General features: G+C 44.3%; 1 protein-coding gene across 1 annotated transcript; it reads right to left on the bottom strand.

The window, feature by feature from the left end:
* Positions 1–16: 16 nt before the first annotated feature.
* On the bottom strand, positions 17–24,020 carry crocc2 (ciliary rootlet coiled-coil, rootletin family member 2). Its single transcript, XM_088312329.1, has 36 exons — positions 23,961–24,020; positions 22,349–22,463; positions 22,171–22,268; positions 20,216–20,410; positions 19,987–20,070; positions 19,820–19,914; positions 18,900–19,044; positions 17,839–17,945; positions 16,732–16,938; positions 16,562–16,637; positions 16,343–16,432; positions 16,155–16,274; positions 15,876–16,075; positions 15,469–15,609; positions 15,150–15,294; positions 14,940–15,086; positions 14,173–14,403; positions 13,103–13,296; positions 12,418–12,545; positions 10,977–11,146; positions 10,729–10,896; positions 10,234–10,368; positions 10,015–10,158; positions 6,358–6,596; positions 5,498–5,657; positions 5,088–5,255; positions 4,567–4,900; positions 4,376–4,503; positions 4,151–4,262; positions 3,932–4,086; positions 3,020–3,442; positions 2,741–2,890; positions 1,974–2,123; positions 1,723–1,815; positions 1,267–1,446; positions 17–1,067 (listed from the first exon to the last, which is right to left on the bottom strand). Exons 1-36 carry the CDS (start codon positions 24,018–24,020, stop codon positions 972–974), a joined length of 5,583 nt encoding a protein of 1,860 aa, XP_088168455.1. The 3' UTR covers positions 17–971.
* Positions 24,021–24,367: the final 347 nt, after the last annotated feature.

Below are 24,367 nucleotides of genomic sequence, written 5' to 3'. Positions count from 1 at the left end.
CTAGTACGCTCTTTGTCCTCACTTGTAAGGTAATTCCGAAGAATAACTGTGTCCTCTAGTGCCACTTTTGGGTTACTAGTACACAATTAAAAAGGCCAATGTGTAAATCAGTTTGAGTCTCAATTCCATGTACATTCAGCTTGAGCTCCTTGTACTAGTTCACTCTTTGTCCTCACTAGTACCGTAATAAACAGACAATGAGTGTCGTACTAGTAATTTATTTTCTGCAAATAGTGCCACTTATGGACGACTAGTTCAGATATTGAATAAATGCTCAAACAGCTTTCAGGATTGCTTTACTAGTTTGAAATATGTACAATATAAAAACACAACTTGTATTTTTTAGTAGGAACTACTTTAGAATATAAATTATATAATTATATATATAAATTATTCTTATAATTATGGCAACAATGTTAGCACAGCAAAATTTCTGGGTTGTTTTCACCTGCATTATATCTTTAAGTTGGGGGACAATACAATGGACAATTAGTTACGTAAACTCTGACTTCTGTAAATGCAGGAAAGCCAATTTTCATACGAACTAAATATTTGGTTGAATTGCCCGAATTCAAATGTTATCAAAATTTGTTGCCTCGAAATTTAGAGTTAATTTTTTTTTTGGGGGCGGACAGTGTAGGACGAAAACTTCGACATACTTGTAGGGCAACTACCTATTACTCATGAGGCAAAACTGTGCACGAATTGTAATTGCGCTACTTTTCATCGAGTGCTTCTCTAGTGCGACCAATCGCACTCAGAAATTATTTAGAGCAGTTTTGACTCACGAGTAACATGTCCCACTAGTATGACCAAGTTGGCCAGAAATGTCATCTATTAGTGAAAAAAAAACTTTACTAGTAAGACAAAGTTGTTCCATCAGCATAAGTCTGTCCATGAGTGATATACTTGACGTGAGAGTGTTTGTCTTAAACAAAAGCATCTTTGCTGTTGTCCGCACGGGGCGGTCGCTACAAACTTGAGTGCACGCTCGGCTGCAGCATCTTGTGGACGCAGGCCTGCCGCCTGCACGTCTCCTCGTCTAGCTGCTGCTTGAGCGTGGTTATCTGCGTGTCACATGAACACTACATTCACTGACGGAAGTTCGGATGTTCTAGTAGGCTTTTCCAGAAATTTTGACTTTTTGCTTTCGAGCAGAAGCCTGAAGGTTTTCTTCTTACTGCTATTGTGAACTGTTCATAATTCCCTCTGATGTTAAAAACATCTTTGTCAATCACTCTTGGTTTACTATCCAATCACACGTACCTGATCCTCCAGACACTTGACCCTCTGCCGATGAGCCTTCTCCCGAGTCTCCAGCGCCTGCCGGGCCTGCAGCTGGGCGTCGCGCATCCGCTCGGTGGCCATTTCCATCTCCTGGTAGTGGCGAGCCGTCACCTCCAGGAGGCGCTGGGCCTGAGCCTGCTCCAGCTGACCCACGTATGCCTGAACACATGAAATGCACGTGTGCACAAAAATACACACAAACTAGTGCTCATGGTCCAAAGCATACCACATCATATGCCAAAATTCCATCAATGCTCCTATGAAATGGAACAAGGCAGGTGTTGGAATAATTGTACATAAGTTAGCCCATATTTATTCTTTCATATTAAGTATTAATGTTCATGGCTCGTCTGGAGCTTTCGGATTTAACCTGACAACATGATCCAAAGCATACCACATCATGTGCCCAGCATCCAAAGTACAAGCGGTGCTGACCTGCCGCTCCACCAACTGCCGCTCGAGGCACACTTGCGCCTGCCGCGTCTCCCTGGCGACCATCTCCTCCGCCCTCCGCCTGTCCGTCTCCGCCTGACCACCCATCGACACACAAGTGAAGAAACAAGACGAGACACAGACTAGACTCTAGTCTAGTCTAGTTTTCATTCCTCTAGTCACTAGAGGAATGAAAACCAGCGGGAAGCTCACAATGCAGTTGACCATTCCTGCTGCCTTTTGTCTTATCTCACCTTCTCCAACGACTTCCTGAGAGCGCCTTTGTCTTTTCCAAGCCACGTCACGGCTTTCTCCATGTCGGCCTTTTCCCGCTGCAGCTGCTGCAGCGCCACCTGTAAATCCGTCACCTTGCTCTCCAGCCGCTTTGTGTTCTCCTGCGCCGCCTGTTGCCAGCATGAATTATTACTCGCCCTTATTCTGGTGTTCCTTGCAATTGCTTAACTGAATGAAGGTCGAAGGAGTGTGACATTGACCGAGAATAATATTTAATTACCGTAATTTCTGGACTATAAAGCGCACCTGTTTAGAAGCCACAGAAACTCATTTTCTGGGAGAAAAACCAAATAAATAAATAAATAAACAACGATATACAAGCCTCACCAGGCTATAAGCCGTAGTTTTCTATGTTGAAAAAAATGAGTTGTTGACTGCATGTACAGAACGATTTATACTGTGAATAAACCAGAATCCTGTGTGAGCAGCTTCTACCGGCGGCAGTAGCGGATTTGTCTTTTAACAACGCCACATCACGTCTCGGCTTCCTGCTGGTCAAGAAGGAGCAAGTATGGCCCGGTCCCAATAGCCGCACTACACCCTGTGGTCCTCAATGAAGTGTACACTTAGTAAAACTGCATGTAGCGTGCCGAGAGAGAATTGAGATCATCGACATGCACCGTTGTGTTGGATCTGCATTATCAAATATGGGGACACCGTTTTGTTTTGTTTTAAATTGTACCAACCCGAGGAACCACGTACCTAATAAAGTGCCTCGCGCGCTAACCTGCTGCATGCTCTTGTTGTGTTTGTCCAGCTCGCAGTTCCTCTGCTCCGAGTCCTCCTGTTCCCTCTGAAGTGTCCGATTGCGTTCCGTCAGAGAATGGTTCAACTTCTTGCGCTCCGCCAGGGCGTCTCGGCTTTTGTCCAGACGCTCCTGTGATGTCACATGTCGGGACATTGGGATCAAAGTGCAAACCGGGATGAAGTCAATGCACAAGAAACAAACAAATGAAATCATTTTACACAGGCAAGCTGGGTTACGATTTTTTTTTTAACAGAGGACCTGCAAGAGTCGTCGTTCTGTCTCGCTGTCAGTCATGGCTCTTTGCAGCTGCTTCAGGTTCTGCTGCAGCACCCCCTCGCTGCTGCGCTGCTCACCAAGCGCGGCGGTCAGCGCTCGCACCTGCTCGCTCAGCTCTCCATGGCGGCGCTCGGCCCGGGCCAACGCCGCATTCTGCCGCTCCTCGCCGGTCCTCAGCGCCGCCTCGCTCTCTTCGAGTTTCCTCGACACCTTGGCCAGGCTCTCCCGTAACGCCGTGGTCTCGGCCTCCAGCTCAGATGCTCTTTGGCGGCCGTGCTGCAGTTTGACCTCCAGGGAGCGCCGATCGAGCTCCAGGCGGACCGTGCTCCTTTGGGCCTCCTCCAGGGCCTCTTTTAGACTATTGAGTTCCGCGTGGGCGTTCGCCTGGGAGCTATCCAGCTGATCCTTGGAGACAATCATCAATGGGTCAGTCCAGAACAGGGACAAAAAATTGGCGGCAGAAGTCAAGAAAATCTTTCTGGTAAAATAGGAACTCACAAGAACCGTTGACAATTCGTTTGATGCGCTACAAAAATAAAGTTGTATTTTAAGGTATCGGAACTCACGGAGGCTGTCGATACCAGTCACTGATACTTAAGTCGAAAAAAAAAAATCAGAGATCAAGTAAGTCCTCCTCAGCAGGAGTTGGCGCTATCCTATGGTAGTTCCACACAAATTATCATCTGCTTTGAAAAGAAAGGTCTTTTTTTTACATTTTTGTCATTCTGTTAAATGACATTTTAGATGTCAAAAGTACGAGAGGATACTTGCCATCGGTGAGTACTCAAAGAATGAATACTCATACTGGTATCAGACTGATAAAAAAGTGGAATCAAACATCCTTTAAAAAAAAATACACACAGCTTGTCTGCAGCCTGCTGTCCGAACACTCACCTTGAATGACTTCGACTCAGCCTGGGAAGCGAGCAGAGCGGACCGCAGCTGAGTCGCCTCCTCCTCCAGGCCCAGTTTGTCTTGCTCGGCTGCTTCCCGGTGCAGGAAAAGCGAGGTCTGGGATTCGCGCAGTCGCTCTTCCATCTCCCGATTTCCTGCAAACAGGAATTGCGTAGAATTTTTAAGAGTCGCTCTTTTTAACGTGCATCCACTTCATACCGTCTTCGAATTGCTTGAGGGACTTTTGGAGTTTGATCACGTCGCTGGCCGAGTTGTCCTGGAGTGCTGACACCTGCTTGTTAAGAATGTCGAGCTGAGCCTTGGACTCATCCTAAAAAACAACAACAAATGCACCTACTCAAGTACAGTGTTGCCTTGACATACGAGTGACTCAACTTAAGAGTTTTCGTCATCCAATTTTTTTATTTGACTTGGAAGACATACTCTTTCTCTCTGTGTATCCCGGAGTTCTCTCTGGAGGTCCTGCAGGCTGGCCTGGATGAAGTCCAAGTCCAGTTCTTCATCATCAGCACAGGAAGCGGACATGCCGGTCACGGTGTCTCCTGCCGAGCCTGCGGCGAGCGTGTGTAAACGTCCTGACAGCCGCATGTAAACTAACAAGCAACAAGACAAACCTTGAAGAGGAAGTCTCCTCCTGGGAGACGTCAGGCGGAGACGACGCAGCGTGGAGCCCACCGCGAACACTTTGCGCTCCAGCTCACGCCGCCGGCCTTCGCTGGCCCCCAGTCGACTCTCCAGGTCCAGGGCGGCGGCTTCTGCGCGGCTCAGCCGGGCGCTCACCTCTCCGGTCTGGAGGGCGACGTCCTCCAGGGTTCGCTGCAGACGGGCGGCCTTGTCGCGATGCTTCTGGTCGGCCAGCTGCTGCTGGGCTTGTCGGACCTGCAGGAGCTCCGAGCCCTGACGCTCAGCTTCCTCCAGCTCTAGCACGCGTCTCTGCAGGGATGACGCCTGATCAAGTAGGACAGAGCAGAAATTAGATTTGCTGGTAAAGCACGCAGTGAGTGACAAAGGGTGGTAGGCAGGGTTCAGTTCTATTTAATTGAATTATGAGTTCAGTAAAATGTTCCAATATTTATTTTAATAATGATCAATGCACGCACAATATCACAGACAAACGGCAAACGGTGAGCATTACCTGATTGCAGGCTGCATCTCTGGCTGCCTCGCACTCCAATACTCTCTGCTTGAGGGTGAAGGTCTCTCGTCGTGCGTCTTCCTGCTGCTGCTCCTCTTGACACAGTTGCACCTGCAGCTGCTTCAGCTCTTGCTCCTGACGCCCCTTGTCACCTTCCAGGACCTTCACCTGCAATAAACAGCCCATTTTCATCGAGTTGCAACTTCTGGTGATGTGCGTCTCATTTGTAATCTTTCCAGATTGTCCTCAAAAAACAGTTTTGACCCTTCACGTGGCTCATACTAAGACAACCTTTGTAATATATTGTGACGCCATGCAGCAGACACGGCAGAGGTTCTCAAATGGGGGTCTGTAAGATGTCTCAATATATAACTTGAATGATCTATTAACTTTTAAATTTTTATTCCAACCTGTCTGCGCAGCTCCTGGATCCGTCGGCGTGCCTGCAGCCGTGACTTCTCAATCTCCCGCATACTGCTCCTCAGGGTGGACGCCTCTCGCTGCATGGAGGCGTTGCGTTCTTCCAAGACGGACAACTGCTGCTCACGCTCCTCCGCCGCTCGCCTCAAACTGATGGCAAGAAGGAGAATTAAAACAATAGCGATTGTTTTTTTCAAATCTCTAATAATCATGACGTTTCATGTGCTTGAGCTCGGTTCCAAACTCTTAAGGGCTCTTCTAGAAATTGTCACATGGTGATTCATGTGACAGAAAAGATATTTTTAACGTGGACTTGTGGGAGATTCGCGCCCTGGTTGTGAGAGGTCAGGGATTCAAATCCATACGAGCCTTTCGTGATGTTAATTTTTCTTTTCATTCTGCTAATTGTAACGAGATAAGTGATGAGGTTTTAGCCCTTTCCTTGGGGCTCACTAGTTCAAGTGTGTGATTCTTTATAACTATAATGAACCATATTTTCCAGACTATAAGACGCACCCGCATATAACCTGGAGCAACTTTCTTTGGAAAAAAAAACAAAACAAAAAAACAAAAACACTGCAACAACTTTACTAATTAAAACAAACGGACCCAAGAAAAAAAAAAAAAATCAAGATTTATTTAGCATATTTTTTTAACTATAAAGCGCCTCCTACTGGTGAATGAAAAATCCACAGAAAACCCGCATGTATTAGCCGCATGGTTCAAAATCTAGGAAAAAAGTCAGGAAAATACAGTAACCTTGCTTCTGACATCAAGAAACCACAAACAGCGATACCGTCAACAATGTGACGTCTCATTTCCAACGCACCAGATGAATGAGACTCTTCACCTGTTGTTGTCGCTCTCCGCCCGTTTGATGGAGGCTCTGAGCTCCTGGTTGGAGGCATGAATTGCTTCCTTCTCACAGGTTTCATCCTCCAGCAAGCGTCGCAGGTTGAGCGCCTCCTTGCGCTGCTTCTCCCAACCGTGAGAGCTCTCCTGGAGGGACTGCCGGGCCTCGGCCAGCTCCCCCCGGGCTTCTCCCAGTCGCTCCTCGACGTCCTGCAGCTGAGCTTGAAGAGCCTCCACCTTACACATGAAGGTCAGTGATGGACAACATTATAAACGGGACTGCAGATTTTTAAGCAACCTTTTTTTTTTTTTAATAAAGGTTAGTACAATTTTAACACTTAAAAATGTTAAAATGAGACAAAAAAATATTCTCGGTGCAGCTAAAGGTTTTAAAACAATAAATACAGGATTCAATTTTTGATTACTTCCCTTGGGGAAAAATTGGGTTCAACTGTTCAGGTTCTCGGTTTATTGCTTAACTTAGTCGGAACAACTCCAAAAATGTTGAAGCAGCTACTTGGGGGGGGGGAAAGATGAGACTGGTGATAAAAAGTAAAAGTAACAAAGAGCTGAGTTCAAGTCCAAATGGGTGAATGAGCTCATGTAAACAAAGGAGAGTGAGCACATGACCTATATTAGTATATATATATATATATATTTTTAATATTTATATTAGGCTCGAGGGAGGACGGGGCTTATCAGGGCTAAGAGCCGTTTGGGCACACGGCCAGCTTGCGTCTCCTCGTGAGCTCACTGTGTCAAGAATCTACAGAGCAGCGTGATAAACAGCAGCACAGCCCCTGAACCTCTGAACGTGTGGGGGAGGATGAGGAGGCCACACAGGATGATTCCTGCTCATAAACGGCATGTGAGGAAGAACAAGCTGATCGGACCAATTAGTCTTTTAAAAGAACATTTGAAAATGCAGCCCTCAAAGCCAGTTTCACTCGGCAACATGTATGTGGATCATGTATCATTGAGTAGACCCAGAAAATCTGAAACGGAAAAAAATGATGAAAAATTAGACATTTGACTCAGGAGCGCACTTGAGATAAAGTTAAAAAATAAATAAATAAATCCTAAAAGGCAGTTTTGCTTAGCGCATAAGTACCACATAAAATTTGGCTTAATCATGAGTAGGCCCACAAAAAAAGTTTGCTAAAGCGCAAAGAATTTGATTTTTCGCCATAGCAGGTCGCCACAATTAAAAAAAAAAAAATCAGCTTTAGGAAATTAACACCATGCCTCGACCCACAAAAAAGCCTCTGCTGAAAAAAATAGTTTAAAGCTGCAACTTTCGATTCAATTTGACCATGTGGGCCCTTCAGAGATGAACTCGTCCGAGATATTTTGTGCGAGTGCCACCCAACTATTTACTAGAAAGACAGCTGATGTTAAATTGCGCAACATTCATCATAGCTTGCAGGCGGAGCTTAGCAGCCATAAAATAGAAAACTCCATTAATGCCACCACGTCACAAAAACGTCTTGTGTGTATTGAAGACCCCCGCCCAGAAGAGAATCAACTGAGACCTGAAGGTGTGAGGCTCCGTTCATCGCCACTTGCAGCTTTCATTTTATGTGATTTTCCCTCCCACTTCTTCAGGATGAGATGGCGCAGTGTTGTGTTATATGGACGAGCGAGGAGGGGGAGAGGTGGGAGTGGGGTTGAGGGTCCCGGTGGAGCCAGCCTTTTGCTGTTACAAGGGGGCGAAAATAAACACCCAGCCGCCCCCCTTTACGGCGGGCTTATTTACACAAGGTGTTAACACAAACTTTGATTTCATAATACGGTACCAGGGACCCCCCCCCCCCCCCCCCCCCCCCCCACCATCCCACCGCTGTCCCTCCAGTCCTCCTCTAACTGGTGCTGTCCAGCTTCTCCTGCTCTGCCGCTCATATACAAATGACATCAAATCAAATGAATGAAGGACCATTAATTGCTTCATGCTGCGTTTTTTTGGCGTTGTGGATTTGGTAACCAGTAAAACAACAAACGTCCTTACATCACGAGATGCGAATATATTGACATAGCAACTAGTGTTCAGTTTTCATCAAGGCTTTTTATATAAGGTATAATTCAATGTAGACTGAAAATAAAAAGGAACTACTTTGGAGAAATCAATAGAATGTAACCCAGGGACAAATAGAACATTGTGGAGTGACCAAATGTCAGAATCTACTGGGAGCAAAAGAACTGTTGAGGAGAAATACTGACAAGGGACAAGAAATGAGGCAGACCAGGCTAACTAAAGAAGTCACACATCTCATGGGAACGTAAGCACGGACGCACACAACATTGTGGAGTGACTGCATTTCTAAATCTACTGGAAGAAAATGACCATCCATAACAGATACTGACAAACCAAAAGTATTTAGGCAGATGGGGCCTGAATAAATAAGTGGCGCAGCTCTTTGGGCAGAAAACACGGATGTACACAACACTGTGGAGTGACTACATGTCAGCATACGAGTGTTGAGGAGAAATACAGACAAACGACAAGAAGTGAGCGGATCAAAATAAGTGTGTAGCGGCTCTTGATTTTGTCATTAACTCCACAGAATGTAAGCAAGGTGGCACACGACACTGTGGAGTGTCCGCATGTCAAGGACCAGAAAATTAACTACTGTCGCTTAACATGGCATCTCCACATAAGATCACCTTTAACTCATTCACTGCCATTGACGGCTATAGACGTCAAAGATCCATTTTATTTTTTATTTTTTTTCCTGGGCTGGTCGTGAATGACTTAAAATCATCACGCCCACCTTGGTCTGCCCCATTGCGTGCTAATTAGCCACATGCTAATGCTGTGCTAGCAGTTAGCCATCATTCTTATTGATGAGGTCATGTTGTTCACACGTGTCATCCAAGTGTCAGCATCACAAAGCCCTCAAAATGACATTTTCCTTACATCGCCCCGTTGTAACCGGGGGGCTTTAACGCCACGAACTCTGCCTTTCCTTCACAATCGACATTACCACTTTTCTTTTTTTTTTTTTCGCCCCAAACATTGCATTAGAATTAGTGGAGAAAAGAAAAAAACGGTTCAACAGTAATGGCGGATTAGCAAATATCAAGTGTGGGCAACAGGGAGTATGCAAGCACGCCAGTTGCAGACTATCCAAGCAGGGTGAGTTCTCCTTTTGCGAATGTAATAACTCATTTACTGCCATTGACGGCTTAAAACGTCAAAACCCCCCCTTTTTTTTTTCCTCGGCTGGTAGTGAATGAGTTAATAGTGCGCATGCTACTGGTTTGAAGCATTTCACGTAACCGTGGGAGCCCTCCCAATGGTGCTGGTCGTCTTTTTGGGGGGCGTCTGCACACATTTGCTACAATTTGACAGCCTGAAGACAAGATGATCCCCTCCCGTGAAAGACAAATTTCCCTCAAAGATAAACATCGGTTCTTTTTGAGTGTCTAAATCACGGCACAGCGGGCCTCCTTTCGGCTTTATGAGGTGACTGTGAGCTCACTGCTAAGCTAAAAGGGACCCGGCGACCTGTCAGCTCTGTCTCATTGTCGTCTTGGAGGAAACATAAGGGGACACTAGATCTCCTTCCTTCAGGCGCCGAAAACAATGTTATCACGCAAACCTTTTTAAAAACCCGATTAAAAATGAGCGATCTGTGCATCAAGAGAGTTTCCTAACCTGACGCTGGGCCGCCTGCTGCCGCTGGCTCAGCTCACGCAGCTTCTCGCGTCCACTCTGCTCGGCCGCCTCATGCGAGTTGAGCGACGCCTCAAAGTCGGCTCGCAGCTGCTGCGTCTCGCGCCGCAGGGCCGACATTTCATTCTGGAAAACAATAAGAATCGGACGTGCGCAGTTTAATTGTGGAGGCTTCTCGGATGGACGCATGGTGATGGCGACCTTATCCTGCTCCTGTGTGGCGAGCGCTTCTTTCCGAGTGAGCTCCAGATCACCGGTTACAGAATTTAGATCCATCTGGAGGGCAGCAAGGTTCTCCAACAGGGACGTCTTCTCCACCTCCTTCTGGGACAAAGCCTGATCACCACAGACACACAATCAGAACTCAAGATACTAAATCAGAATCAGAATCAGAATGCCCTTTATTGTCATTGTACTCAGTGTGCAACGAGATTAGAGAGCTCGGCAGGGGTCTCCAAGTCCGGTCCTTGGGCGACCCGATACAGCCTGTATTTTTTTCCCCTGCTCCAACATACTTGATTCCAAAAAGGGATCATGAACAAGCTTGTACAATGCTTGCTAATGAGCCTGACTTTGCGATCGCTGGTCTATAGGTGTAACTCTTCTTTTGGTTCAGAATTTTCCAAATTTTTTGGTAATTGTCACATGCTGGCCAATGCAATAAGTAACGTGACCATTAAAGCTCGTCCGACTTACCTGCTGTTTCTCGCTCTGGGCCTTCATGATGCTCCTCTCGCAGTCCTGCTTGGTTCTGAGCGTCTCCTCCTTTGCCTTCTGCACCTCCTCCCTGCTGCGCTCTGCCAATTCCTGATTGAGTGAGCGCAGCTGCTCCTGCTGCCTGGTCAGCTCTATAAGCTGCTGCTCCTGTAGACCAACCAGGCCCGTCTGTGACGCCTCAACATCGTCCGACTCAAGCATCATCATCATCATCATGATGGTCAAACCTTTTGCCTTCGTACGTCCTCCAGCTGCTCTTGGTGATGCTCGTCCCTGTTCTTCAGGCTCAGCAGGGCCTCCCTCTCCGCTTGGACTAGCTTCTCCTGCAGGTTGCTGCACTCCTGCGCAACTTGAGCAAGCTCACGCTCAGCATCCGAACGCACTCGAGCAATATCACCTGCACAAAATTGCGGCTCGTAAACGTTGTCGTCGGACAAATTCTCGAGGATGATTTGAAGGACCCCTGAACATAAAAATGACCCCAAAAGGCGAGCTTCAAACCAACGTGGGAAACTTCCTGTGTCTTTTCAGGCATTCTTACCTCAGTCTAGATTACTAACCAAGATTAAATTTAGAAGCTGCAGTCAAAATCACACAATGGTCAACAAAAAACTCTCTCTCTAGGCCAGGTGTGGGCAAACGACGGCCCGGGGGCCATATGCGGCCCGTTAAACGTTTTAATCCGGCCCGCCAAACTTGAAAAAAAATAATTCAATGAATAAACCTCGTTAATGTTTTATTTTCTAAATATTCTGGTGTGTCAAACACAAATATTTTGTTGTAATGCTTTTGTTCACTTTGATTCAAAATTAAACGTATTTTTTTGCTCCGATGAGGTGAGGTTACCAAAACACTCCATCCATCTGCTCCTGGTCAGGCCCCTCTGTCAAATTTTAGAACCCATTGTGGCCCACCAATCAAAATGTTTGCCCACCCCTGGTCTAGGCGAAAGGTCTGAATGTTTGCAGAACCTTTTGTGGCTCTTAAATTTTCACCTTTGGGACAAATGTTTCTTCTTCTTTCGAATCGAAGTAACGCCCTAGCAGGATTTACTTCCACCTTGATACATTCCCCCAGGACTACATTTAGAGTCTGCAGTCCAAACACAAAATAGTCCCCTAAAAGTGCTTAATCCTGGGGACGAACTTCAGAAGGTTTCCTGAATCTTTCAAGACTGGTGAATTGCCCCTACGGGACAAATAACATGGTTTTTTGATGAATTACCTCAGAACAAAAATTTACAACTTGCATCCAAACAAACAATGGGGCTGTTAAAGTTTATCGTTCCCAGGGAAAAATCCGGCAGTGGAAAGGAAGCATTGAAGCAAAACAACAAAACTACATTTTCATATTAGTTCCTGCAATCCAAAGACATTATATTGCTTTAAATGTTCTTAGTTCAGAGATAAATCACCTGCACGGAACTAAAAAAAAAAAAACGATGATCTAGGACATGTCAGGTGGTTTTTGCATTACAATGTCATGTTTTTGACACCACGATGGGATTGATGTGCTGGGAAAGTCCTGTCTATACATGTGCAGCTGTTGCAGAGCTCGTACATAAAATATGGTTCCCCTTTGGGCCCATTGGAAAGGCTCCACGGATAAAGGGGGTTGGCATATGAGGGTGGGGTTACAGTGTGTGTATGGAGGGGGGGGTCTACTCACGCGTCAAGGCTTCGTTAGCTGACATGAAGCTGCGCTTCTCCGTCTCCACGCGGCAGCACTCGGCCTCCAGGGATGAGGCCAGCTCCTGGCTCTGGAACATGCCCGTCTCCAAGGACTGCTTCTCTGCTCTGGAAGTTCAAGCGTGGGCAGAGGGTTAGTGTCAACCCGAACCCTTCAAATGACTTTTTCTAATTATTCCTTATACTTATAGTACGAGAAAATGACAAAAAATATATATATATATCCAAAACAAGTCTAGATTTTTGATATGGTCCAATTTCTGGGATATGCTTTACTGAATTTTCGCAAAATAATATTTTTGAGAGTGAGGTTGGGGACTGAATTTTTAAAAAATTCCCGGCAATCAAAGATTTCAGTCAGTTATATTCAACAAGGCCCAATGCTGATTTTGATATTTGCTTACAATGATACAGATATGAATTAAATGCCAGACAATCGGATGCTTTACAACACTTTGTCCTTTAGTGTTTGTACAACATAGAAAAAAAAAGGGCGAGAATTTTTTGGAGGGAGAATGTTTGAATGTCATTAACTTTGTCTGTTAATGAGTATCCAAAAAAACCGAGCTTAATTCGTCCAGATGATTAATTTGTTGGGCCGTAATATTCAGGATATTCATTTGCCTTGAACAACTAAATTGTATTTTTGTCACAAACACACACACCTGAGTGCCAACAGTTCCTGCGCGAGGTCACAGGTTTTGCGCTCCGACGAGCAGAGTCGGACTTCCAGGGCGGCCTTGTCCTTGGCCAGATCATCTCTGTCTGCGACGACTCTCTTCAGAGCCGCCGCCTGCTCGTCCAGCTGCCTCCTGCTCTCGTAAAGCTCCTCCGATGTGCTCTGCGCCTGTCTGCTCACCTGCATACGAAAACACAAATGAATAATTCAAGCACACAAGGACGTCGGTGGAAATGTCGATTTTGCATTCAAATATTTGGAGTAAATGTACTAAATGTAGTTCGACGAGCAAAAAAAGAACTCAGTGGGAGTAGAACTTTCCAGAGGTCCAGGAACCTTTACATACAAAAAGCCGAGAGAAAAAGTGCACTTACTCTGAGCTGTAACACAATGGCCGAGTTTAGAATGGACCTCAGCACCCTCTTATGTTTATTATATTTTTTCCAGCACGGCAGAAGGTTTAAAAAAGCAACAATCAGCGTAATTTGATTTCCATCCAGGCTAAATTGAAGTCAAACTAAATATTAGCGCAGCACGTCTCCCGGCTCGGGCTGGATGACACCCAAGCTTTTTCCTATTTATTTTCACAGCTCGCTTATCTCAACGTGTTTGGATGGAATTTGTCCATTTGCTTGGTTTGTTAAAAACTACCTGAGCTCAAACGCGGAGGTCTTGCTTGAGCGATAATAAAGCAAGAGAGGATTCTTGTCATTCTTCAGCAGGCAAAGAATGAGAAGACTTTGGCGGTGCAAATTTACGAGTCTCTCAACTTAAAAAAAGCACTCCGACGCTCCATTTATCTTCTTCGGATTTGTGCACTATTCTTTCTCCCCACTGACTCATAAAATACTATTATTAGCTCTTCAGACTTCAGAAGAAAATATTAGTTTAAAAAAAAAAAAAAAAAAGACAAATGATACGCAAAGTTATGTACTGGATTTCGTCTCAGTAGTGGCTTAGTTTGTTGAGTGAAATGTGCAGACCTTCACATTTTTTAGAGCCGTCGCAAAAATGTGACATTCATAAAAAATCGGGTGCAACAACTGCAGCGTTTACCTGCGAGTGTTGCTCCTGCTTGCGTGCGTTCTCCTTTTGTAGTCGGTCCAGGTTGTCTTCCGTCTTGCGCCGTAGGTCCCACAGGTGGCGCTGCGAGCTCTTCAGGGATTCCTTCTCTGCGAGAGCGTTCGCCTTCTCCCGTTGAAGCTGCGCCACCTCTTCCAGGGCCATCGTTCGCTCCACTTCTATCTGACGACGGCGGTCGTCAAGTTCTGATTTCTCAGCTTCGGTCTGAAACGGGGTATGCGACGGGACACGGTTAGGGTCAGATGACAAAAGTTGGGAAGGGCATTGGAATTTTTTTAATTTATTTTTTCGTGAGTGTGGGAGTTTTTGTCTGTGAAGTACATTTTTTTTTGTTTTTTTTTGACGAATAAGAGAACTTTTTAATAATAGCGTGAGCGTTATTATTTATTTATTTTTTCTTGATTTTTTTCAAGATTTTGTTTGATGTTCATGTGAGGTTTTCTGGTCAATGCGAGTTTTGAACGTGAATGGGAGCTTGGTGTGTGTGTGAGAATTTTTATAGTGTTGGTGAATGTTTTTTGGGCTACATAAGAAGTTTGTTGGTGTGAATGAGGATTTTTTGGTTTGATGCGTGGTACAATTTTTGGTGTGCGTGAGAGATAACTTTGTGTGAATGAAACTTTATTTGGTGAGTATGACTGTTATGTTTTTGCAAGAGTGAGATTTTTTTTTTTTTAGTGTGTTAGGGATACATTTTTGTAGTTTTTTTCAGCACTGTGTTCCTGGGGACGACTGCTAACCTGCAGCAGCAGACGGTTGAGCTCCACCTTGTCCTTGGCCAGACCCTCACTCAGGGCCACCATCTTGGCCAGGGAGTCCTTCAGCCCCGCTTCCTGGTGGTGCAACTTGGCTACTAGCGCTTCCTGTGTCGTGCCGCGACACTCCGCCTGCGCAAAGTAGAGTCATTGTGGTCAGACAGCGGATTACGGACGCGGTCGTGGTGGTCGAACCTTGGTGAGAGCCAGAGCCAGGCTCGCCTTGTCTTCCTCCAGGACTTCCTTCTCCAGGCTCGATCGGCTCATCGCCTCCCTTGCGGCCACCAGCTCCCGCCGAAGGTCCGAGTGTTTGCCTTCCAGATCCTCCAGGCTTTGCTCGCTGGAACATAAGCGCATTCTCTCACCCCATTGTGAAATAATCCATTTGATCTTTGAACGATAGAGGACAGAGCTGCATTGCAAGTTCCACTCGGAACCTTCAATAACAACATTACACTTAAAAATAAACGGCTTACAGAACATGGGCGTGTGTGCACGCGTGTGTGAGTCGTACCCTCGCTGGACTTCGGAGCGCACCCGTTCCAAGTGCAGCTCAAGGTCTTGGTGCTGACGTTTCAGAGTCTCCATCTCGCAGCGCTGGGAGTCGCGCTCCTGTCGCACTTCCGCTAAAAGCTGCTCCACAACACACTTCTCACTAGGAAAAAAAGATGAGTAGGAGAGTGAAGGGCTACCAGTTTGATGCATCTGCAATGATAAAATTCCTCAAATGACCGTTTTATGATGATAAAATATAAGATATATAATTAATTAGATTTAAAACAACAATTGCAATGCATCAGCGACCTTTTTGAGTTCTTAGTTCTTGTCGCCCATGTGACAAGTTCGAAGGATAGTAGCTCTTCAGTGTTGCTTGTTGGTGAACGCAACAACTTCTCTTTATAGTGAAGGTTAAAGTGGTACCTGGAGATGATGTCTAGCGATGAGCAGTATCTGTCCTTCTCCTGGACAATCTCCTCTAAAGCCTTTTGGACCTCTTCACTTTCCTTCCTCAATTCCAGGATCCTCGCCTCCAGTTCCGTCTTGGCCGAGTCGCTCCGTTGCAGCTGAGTACGTAGCAAGTCCGCCTCCTTCTGGGAGGCCTCCAGGCGATCACAAAGGACCTGGAAGATTGGGTGTCATTCCTTAACATGGGAAGGAGAATCGTTGGTGATGGATCGCGGGAGGAAATGGGAGGCAGACCTGAGTTTGTTGCTTGTGCTTGTCGAGGGCACCCTGCACAGCCATCAGGGTGGCGATCCTCCGTGGAGAACAATCAAGAAGACCGCCAGACGTAGCGCTCGCACCTTCACTGGACACAAGCTGGCGAGCCATTGTGGACATTGTTAGACTGTGGGCATTTGTACATATTGAACACTTTTTGTTCGGACCTGGTGGACCTCGCTGAGTACTTTGTGCAGGGCTTGGTTCTCATCCTGGAGGGTTTCCATCTCTCCTTTGTCCTCGCTTCTGCTTGACTCCTGAAGGGTTGACCATGTAGGTCAAACTTAAGCCCGACATTTTTCCAACGGCAGTTGTGCAACACCAGGATGTTAAACAAAGCCTTGAGAGTAGACGTCAGTGAATCTAACCCGTCCCCAAAGTCTCACCATCCTGTCCAGGCTGGCGTCCTTCTCACTGTTTTGGCTGCGCAGGTGCTTCACTGCATCCGTCAGCTCCATGATCCTGAATCCGACATAGGGGGAAAAATAAAATAAATCACATTATCTTGCTGCAGCTTCACCCCAAAAAAAAAAACAGGCTCCTTCCAGTTTTGTACCTGGAGTTGAGTTCCACTTTCTCAGCGTCCCAGCGCCCCTGAAGTTGCATTGCTTCTCGGAGTTTATCCTTCAGCTGTCGTTCCAGCGCAGACACCTCCACGCCACCGGGGGCGCTCTCCAGCATGGCCTCAGCCTCCAGATGGCGACAGGCTACCTGGAGCTGCTGGCCGGCGACAACGCATTCAGCTCGCATGTCAGACAGCGTCCTGAAAGGTGCATCAGAGATGGTTCGGGCGGCGCTGCTATTTATTTGCCGATGCATTTCAGCTAAAGTGAATTTTACGGAAAATTTATTTTTACCTTCCCATTCACAGAAGGGTTTCTTTTCAATTTTCTATTCAAAAAATATACTTACAATTTTTTTTTTTTTCAAATGTGTTTTTATTTTTTGGGAGGGCTTCCCCCGTTTCGTCTAAAAATGCTTATTGGCAATTATTTCAAAATTTTTTCCCAAGAATTGTTCTGGTTAAAAATAACTGAACGCCAAAAATTTGTATTTAATTTTTTTTCCTGCGTATTTATAATGAAGATCAATAAAATGATTTTTGCCATTCTGTTCCAGTCTTTTACAAATTGCGAGAGACAACTGTAAATGTTAGCCATTAACAAAAAGTTATAGTTTGGTGTTTAATGATCAAATGGTGCCTTGAGATACAAGGGACCACATTTACTCGTTTTTCAAGATACGAGCTGTCCTTCAGATTAATTCACACTTTGACGAGAGAACAAAAACTGATATAGAATGTTGTCTACGTGTGTTGCTCCACCGATTGTGTTCAAATCGAAGTTTCTTCAAGTTTTCGAAAAAACTATCAATGCTAACCATTAACATGTCGGTGTTTTCCATTATGTGTTAGCATTAAGCTAATGGACCAGTCTTAGCGCAACATTGCTTGGTTGTATTAAATACACAACTGCAATTGCCTTTCTTTTATATTGAGTTTGGGTTACTTTTTCCAAACTGTTGCTTGTCGTGAAGTGAATTGTATCGAACCACAAAATAGGGCGGTATCTTTCACACAAAACACAGACATGGTAAAAACTCCTCTCTCTGTGAAAGTAGCTCGTGAGGGATTGTGTGTGTTTTTTGTTGAGTGTAAACTCACCTGTCAGCGAAGGTCCTGAGTTGCGTAAAGTCGTTCCTCAGGGAGGCGGCCTGGCGCCACAAGATTCTGACGCGAGCCTGCTCCCGACTCAGGCGGCAAGCCGACGTCTGTGAAGGGGCGGGGGGGGAGACGTTAGCGAGAGATGGCACCTCTCATGTTATTGTGATTCCAAACAGACGCTGTTCTGGAAGTGTGTTGGCACACACACACACAAGTCATTGGATTTCCCTGAATAAACACACGTCAGACGTTTACGGCAACAAAGAGGGCCTCTTCACTAATCACCGACATGTGTCAAGAGCTAGCTAGATAGCATGTCACTCTGAAATGTTTTGCAGAAACCACATTGTTGATTCAAAAGGAAAATAAAATATCGTTTAGCATTTTTAGTTGGCTAATACAGTATATTACATGGTATGTATTTTTTTTAATGTTTTTTCTATTTAAATCGCTTACATTTTAGTATTTTTAATATCATCAGCTTGAAAGATTGGATTTTATTTTTACTGTTTAATATCAGAAATATAAATATGCAATTTTAATTAAGTTTTAATATATTTACACATTTTCCCAAAATAATAAACATTTAAAAATCCAATTTAATTTATTTCTAATCTAATTGTTAAATACAATAGACAGTGGAGTTATGTAAACCTAATGGCCTTTTGTTGTTGTTACATTTCCTCAAACATAACTTTTCAACTTGAAATTAAAATATGAAAATGTAAAATATGCATACATATTAATTATATTTGTATTACATAAAAATATACAGGCTTTTGATTGTTAATTAGATTTTACTATACAGTTTAAAACATGTTTTTTTCAAATATTATTATAATTAGTTTTATACTGTTAAATAATATAATATATGAATAGAATATATATAATATAATATTAATATTTTCATATTAATACACGTTTCAGATTTTTTTTTAGTTATATTCTACTTTCTTTCAGTAAAATAAACCAGTAAAATAAAAAAAGGATTTCTCAAAACATGATGGCCTTTAAAAGGCAACCGTTTCTTTTTTTTGAACATTTTAAGCATTGCTGCTCACCTCTTGCACGTGGCGCAAGCGCGTATCGCACAGCTCGGCGTCCTGGCGGGCCTTCCGCAAGCTTTCTACCAGGCCCTGATTGAGGGCGTCGGCCTCCTCCAGCTGTTCTCGTAGCATACAGTTGACTTGGCCCAGGCTACCACATCTGGAAATACAACACCAACTTAGCACATCTGCGTTAGCTTAGCTCCAGTCACACGCATTTTGTTACATGCGCTGATGCTATCTGTGTGCGCACGTGCAGGATGATGCTTTGTATTACCTAATGATGTTTGCGGTGGATTTATGCTGCATTCGTGACAACTGGGATTTCGGAAATATCCAATTTGGAGCTTACGGGGTCATGCGTGAAAGACCTCCAGGCAACCGTTAAACAAAAAACACGGCTGAGGACCTCAGTAACATTTTGTTTGTTTTTGTTGTTTTTTTTTGGTGAATTTAACACAACTGTCCAAATTTCCGAATTCCCAGCAGCTTCAAATGCAGCATGAGTGCAATAAACCCACAATATATTGCTTTTTCATCTTTCGAGCCTTTGCTATATTGAGGCATTTTAAGCAATATTTTTTTTTGTGCATCAAGCCCACTTTTTGATTTCCATGCCTTCAGTGAGGTACCAAGTACCACAACTGCCAGACAGTGCTGAGCGCTACTGAATTTATAGTACAGTAGATGAAACATAATCAAGAGGAGATTACTTTGAAGATGAAGGTACTACCCCTCCTCTTTTTCTGCTGCGCAGAGAGGGGAGGGGTGAGCAGTTACATTATGTAAATTGTCCTAAAAACAAACGAACAAACAAACCGCATGGTGCCAGCAGGTCCTAGTTTGCCCCAAGGACAAAGTGAGCAGTCTATTGGTGTGTTCTAAAAACAACTCATTAGAAATAGTCATGGTTGGGGATTGGTGGTTCTGCCCACCTTGTCTGTTCCTCCTCCAGCTGAGCCATCTTGCTCCGGATGCTGATGTTGAGATCTTGCACCTGACGTTGGGTCGAGTCTTTGTGGGCCTGCAGCTACACTTGCACACACACACAGAAAAGGGAGTCGGTTTTACGTATACACAAGGCAGATATGTTGGCACACACCAACAGTCTAATTTTCTCCACGTCTGAGGTCTTCTCCAGGACTTGTCCTTCCAGCTGGCCACACCTGCTCTTGTACTGGAGGACCTAGAAGGGCCAAAAGAGTTGATTACTCACTCTGAATCTGTTTTGCAAGTGAGGACAAAGAGAGTACTGATACCGACCTTAAAATGGATATTAAGGAAAAGGGAATAAATGCTCAGATTGTTTTTCCATTTGAGCAGTTCTTTACCTTGGTCTGCAGCCTCTGGACCAGCTGGGCCTGCTTCTGCTGGGCCTCCTGGAAGAGCAGGAGCCTTCGCCTGTACCCTTGCTCCTGGGCTGCCTGTTGCCACGGCGACACGCTGTCTTGGTCCAAGTCTGCCGGCGACGGCATGCTCAGCATATGATCCAGCTGGATGGTGGGAGAATTTGGAGTTTGGATGAGCTACAAAACGGTTTAAGTTATGTTAGTGCAGGTGTGGGCAAACTACGGCCCGGGGGCCACCTGCGGCCCGTTAAACGTTTTAATCCGGCCCGCCAAATTTGAAAAAAATTAAATGAATAAAGCTTGTTAATGTTTTATTTTCTAAATACTCTGGTGTGTCAAACACAGATATTTTGTTGTAATTCTTTCGTTCATTTAAAATTAAATGTATTTTTTTTTCTCCGATGAGGTGAGGTTACCAAAACCTTCTGCTCTTTAAAAGTTGAAATGTTCTGGCAAGCTTGTACTTTCATTTGATTCCGAATGTTAGACGACAGGGTGGGGAATAAGCTGTTGGGAGTGTGTCAACGGTACATACGTACTATTTATTGAGCACACAAGCCTTGATGTCATTTCAGAACACGAAATGGTTGCCATGGTTGTCTTTGATGCCGCACCCTGGGCGTATGCGCACGTTTCCACCGCCCTCTTCGCCCTTTAGAAACGTGCTTTGAATTATCTTTTTTCTTGATACGTATGATTTGTGCCCCTCCTCGCTTTTGTCTCCTCTGATAAATACTTGATGGAGCCGCTTTGATGTGGCTGCCAGCGAGCAAGCGGAGGCTCGCTCCGGAGGCCCCCGTGAAGCCTTTGGTGTCGGCGCCAAACCGAGATGGCCGAGGTTGGGTTTTCGTGACGCTTCTTGCGAGCAGCTGATCGAACCTCTCAGGCCGCATCTGCCACATCTGGAGGCCCGGCCCAGCCGCTGTGCAAAGGTTTAGCCCAGCTGCTGCCATTTTTTTTCCGCGAGCCAAGGGGCTTAATAAAGGGAATTAATGGAGCGTGCTATCTGGAAGATTCCTAAAAACACAGCTGGGACGGATGTCAACGCTGGACTCAAGCGGAGAGCACTGGGTGGGAAAGCTGGGAACAATTGTTTTATCCGAGAGGAGACTGAGGGCCGGTGCAGAAAAGCGGAGACTGTGGAGTCCACAGCAAAGGCAACAGCTCATGTGGCTATGAATGGCAATTTATTTCAGGCAATGCCATGACATGAGTGTTTTTCTCCTTAGTTTTCTTTAATCATCCCGTAGAAAAAGTTTCTGATAAATGCTGAGCGTGAGCTTTACAGTAAAGTGTAATGGGCGTGTCCGAATGGCACGAGAATGGAGCAAAGACGTCTGGTTGCTAATTGGGACTTAAATGTATCCCCTTGAGGTAAACATAAGCATAAGTGTCAAACTAATGAACCGGCTTTTATAGTCTGGTGCGAGCAGACAGAATGAGCGCAGTGTTGTCACAAATGGCCACTTTGTGTGGCATCTTAAAAAAAGAGCTTTTTCTTCACCGTGACTGCGAGAAGGGAAGGGGGGAGACGGCGGACCTCGGCAGAGTGGGCATCACAAGGGGAGCCTTCATGGACCCCCTCATCCTCCAAAATCTTTATCGACAGTTACACTGAGAACACACCTGAGCTAGATAGTTGTTGCCATTGTAAAGCATAACATAAATTTCCAAAATCTGAAAAAGGGGACTTTTACTGAATTACACAAAACAAAGCAACGCGAGCTTAGCAATGTGATTCTGACTTTTTTTTCTTAAGTAAAATATGACTTCACTTTCAGTCTAAAAGTAAGCCTATCTCTTTTTTTTTAAATGACGTTTTGCATTGGGGGAAAACGACAAAAACTCTACGCAAGATAACTTAATTCCTCCACTTCCTGGTTTAAGTGATGCATTTTCCATTTCTTAGGTGTGAAGTTTAAATCACATCTTGTTACCTTCTTAGTGAGGTTGCAGTGTTTGACTTGCTCCTTGCAGCCCGTCTGAGTCAAAGAACACGCATCCGTTGGATTCTCCTCCGTTTTGGTTTCTTCACCTGCCGCCATGAAAGCAAATCACACAAAATGTCACTTTTTTTCCTTAGTGCTTATTGGATTATTTGTTTTGACAGCTAACCGTCAGGTAACTCGGCCAGGTTCCGGGTAATGATGCGGCGGATGCGGGTTGACACCGGTGCAACTCCAGAGTCCGGTTCATGGCTCTCAAAGTCAAGAAGAGATTCCTCCAACTTCTGCAAGTCGGTGATAACAATTAATAATCTTTTAAAATGTTCTTTGGCTCATTTATGGTCAACATTTGTAGATGCTAGTAGTCTTGTAGTATTGGAATACAAAACTCATTTATTTGATATTTTACGATCAACATAAAAAGTGTCAAAGTGGTTAAAGTGGAACTGGGTTTTTATATCATTCCTAAATTCTCTTTCCCGTCATGAAATTTCAAAGATTCCATGCACAAACTACAAAAACATGCCCTTGTGGCGTCAATTATAGTTGAGACCAAATGCTGCTGTATTAAGCAAGATTCCTTAATATTATCCATCCCTCCTCACAAGGGTCAGAGGCGTGCTGGAGCCGATTCCAGCTGTCTTCAGGTAGCAGGCAGGGCCACACCCTGAATTGGTTGCACACAGAGACAAACAACCACCCACGCTCACACTCATACCAAGGGGCAATTTAGAGTGTCCAATCAACCTGCCATGCATGTTTTTGGAATGTGGGAGGAAACCAGAGTACGCGGGAAAAACCCACGCAGGCACGGGGAGAACATGCAAACTTCACACAGGAAGGCCGGAGTCAGAATCGAAACCACGACCTCTGCGCTATGAGGCCAATCTAAAGTCTCTCCTATTGTTCATATTTTTTTTTATAACAAGTGGATGCGCTTTTACGTACACAAAATTTTTTTTAACATTGATTTGAAACTCTGTTCCTGTAAATAATGTACACTAAATTAGTACCCAAATACAATTTTACTTAAATTGTAAAGCAATTACTGAGCAAATTTTTTAAACAAATGTTTTTCAGGTACCTTGGATTCTGTAACAAGGTAGAGTCAAACAGCAAAATATATTGCAATTATCAAATTATATTTGAGGGTAAATTAATTATTAGCGTTTAAAACATCACAAAATAGTATCAAACAGTTGATTTAAAAAATTTTGGTGTCTACATTTTTCTTATCTGGAATGACACGCTTTTTTATTAATACGTTTGGTAAACAAAATGTGTTTTTTTTTACGTGTTTGGTAGAACCCAACTAACAAGCAAAAAGTTAAAACAAGCAATTATTGGAATAAACTGACTTCTAAGTTGATTTTCGACGCCGTTAAACCTGGAAGTAGAACCCGGAAGTTGTCTTAATTTATTTCCGCTGTCGTCAATAGCTCCCAAACTTTCAAAATGAATTATTTAGTTTAGAATTCATTATTTATTTCATATGATTGTTTCTAAACGTTGTTTTAAATAAATAAATTACTGAAGTTACCTATTACAAACGTCGAGAGACGGCTCCTATATCACGAGTTATTATCGGTACATGCGTTTTACTTGCGCAACATATTAATCAATTATAAACCTGTACACAGAGATAGAGTATAGTATAGTACTTAGTAAATTAATGCATTCGGTCCAAATGCATTTACAAGCAAAATACATCCATACATTTTGTTCAAACTTGAAACGATGAAATAGTGAGACAAGCTATACAAACATGAAAGTTTACCAACCTGAATGACAAGGTCTAGTGTAGGTGAAAGCGTGCCGTCCTCCTCCGGCTGGGAACTCATCCCCAATAAAAAAAAATAATGATAACAAATGGATTTAAAAATACTCAATAAATATTAATGAGTATAAAAGTTGCTGTTCAAACTTTTTAGTCGGCAGCAGAGATTTTGGCGTTCTCGCGACCACTGCCCAGGTCGTGCAGTTGACATGGCAACCGCACACAAGTCGTGAATGGGGGTCGTTGCCTGGGAAACTGCGTGTTGTTTGACTATTGCCCTGGTAGCCTCTGCTAGTTCTGGATTCTTCAAGGGTTAATGATCACAATACCACGTAATGCCATTTCATTATTTTATTTCTCAATCAAAAAGCATAAAAATGACCAAAGATGATGAGAGACACTTTGAAAATA

This window comes from Idiotropiscis lumnitzeri, chromosome 13 (assembly GCF_059441095.1).
Source record: "Idiotropiscis lumnitzeri isolate Australia: NSW breed Sydney's pygmy pipehorse chromosome 13, RoL_Ilum_1.0, whole genome shotgun sequence".
Classification (NCBI taxonomy): domain Eukaryota; kingdom Metazoa; phylum Chordata; class Actinopteri; order Syngnathiformes; family Syngnathidae; genus Idiotropiscis; species Idiotropiscis lumnitzeri.
The sequence above is the reverse complement of the archived record's forward strand: the minus strand, read 5'-3'. Positions and strand labels throughout refer to the sequence as shown.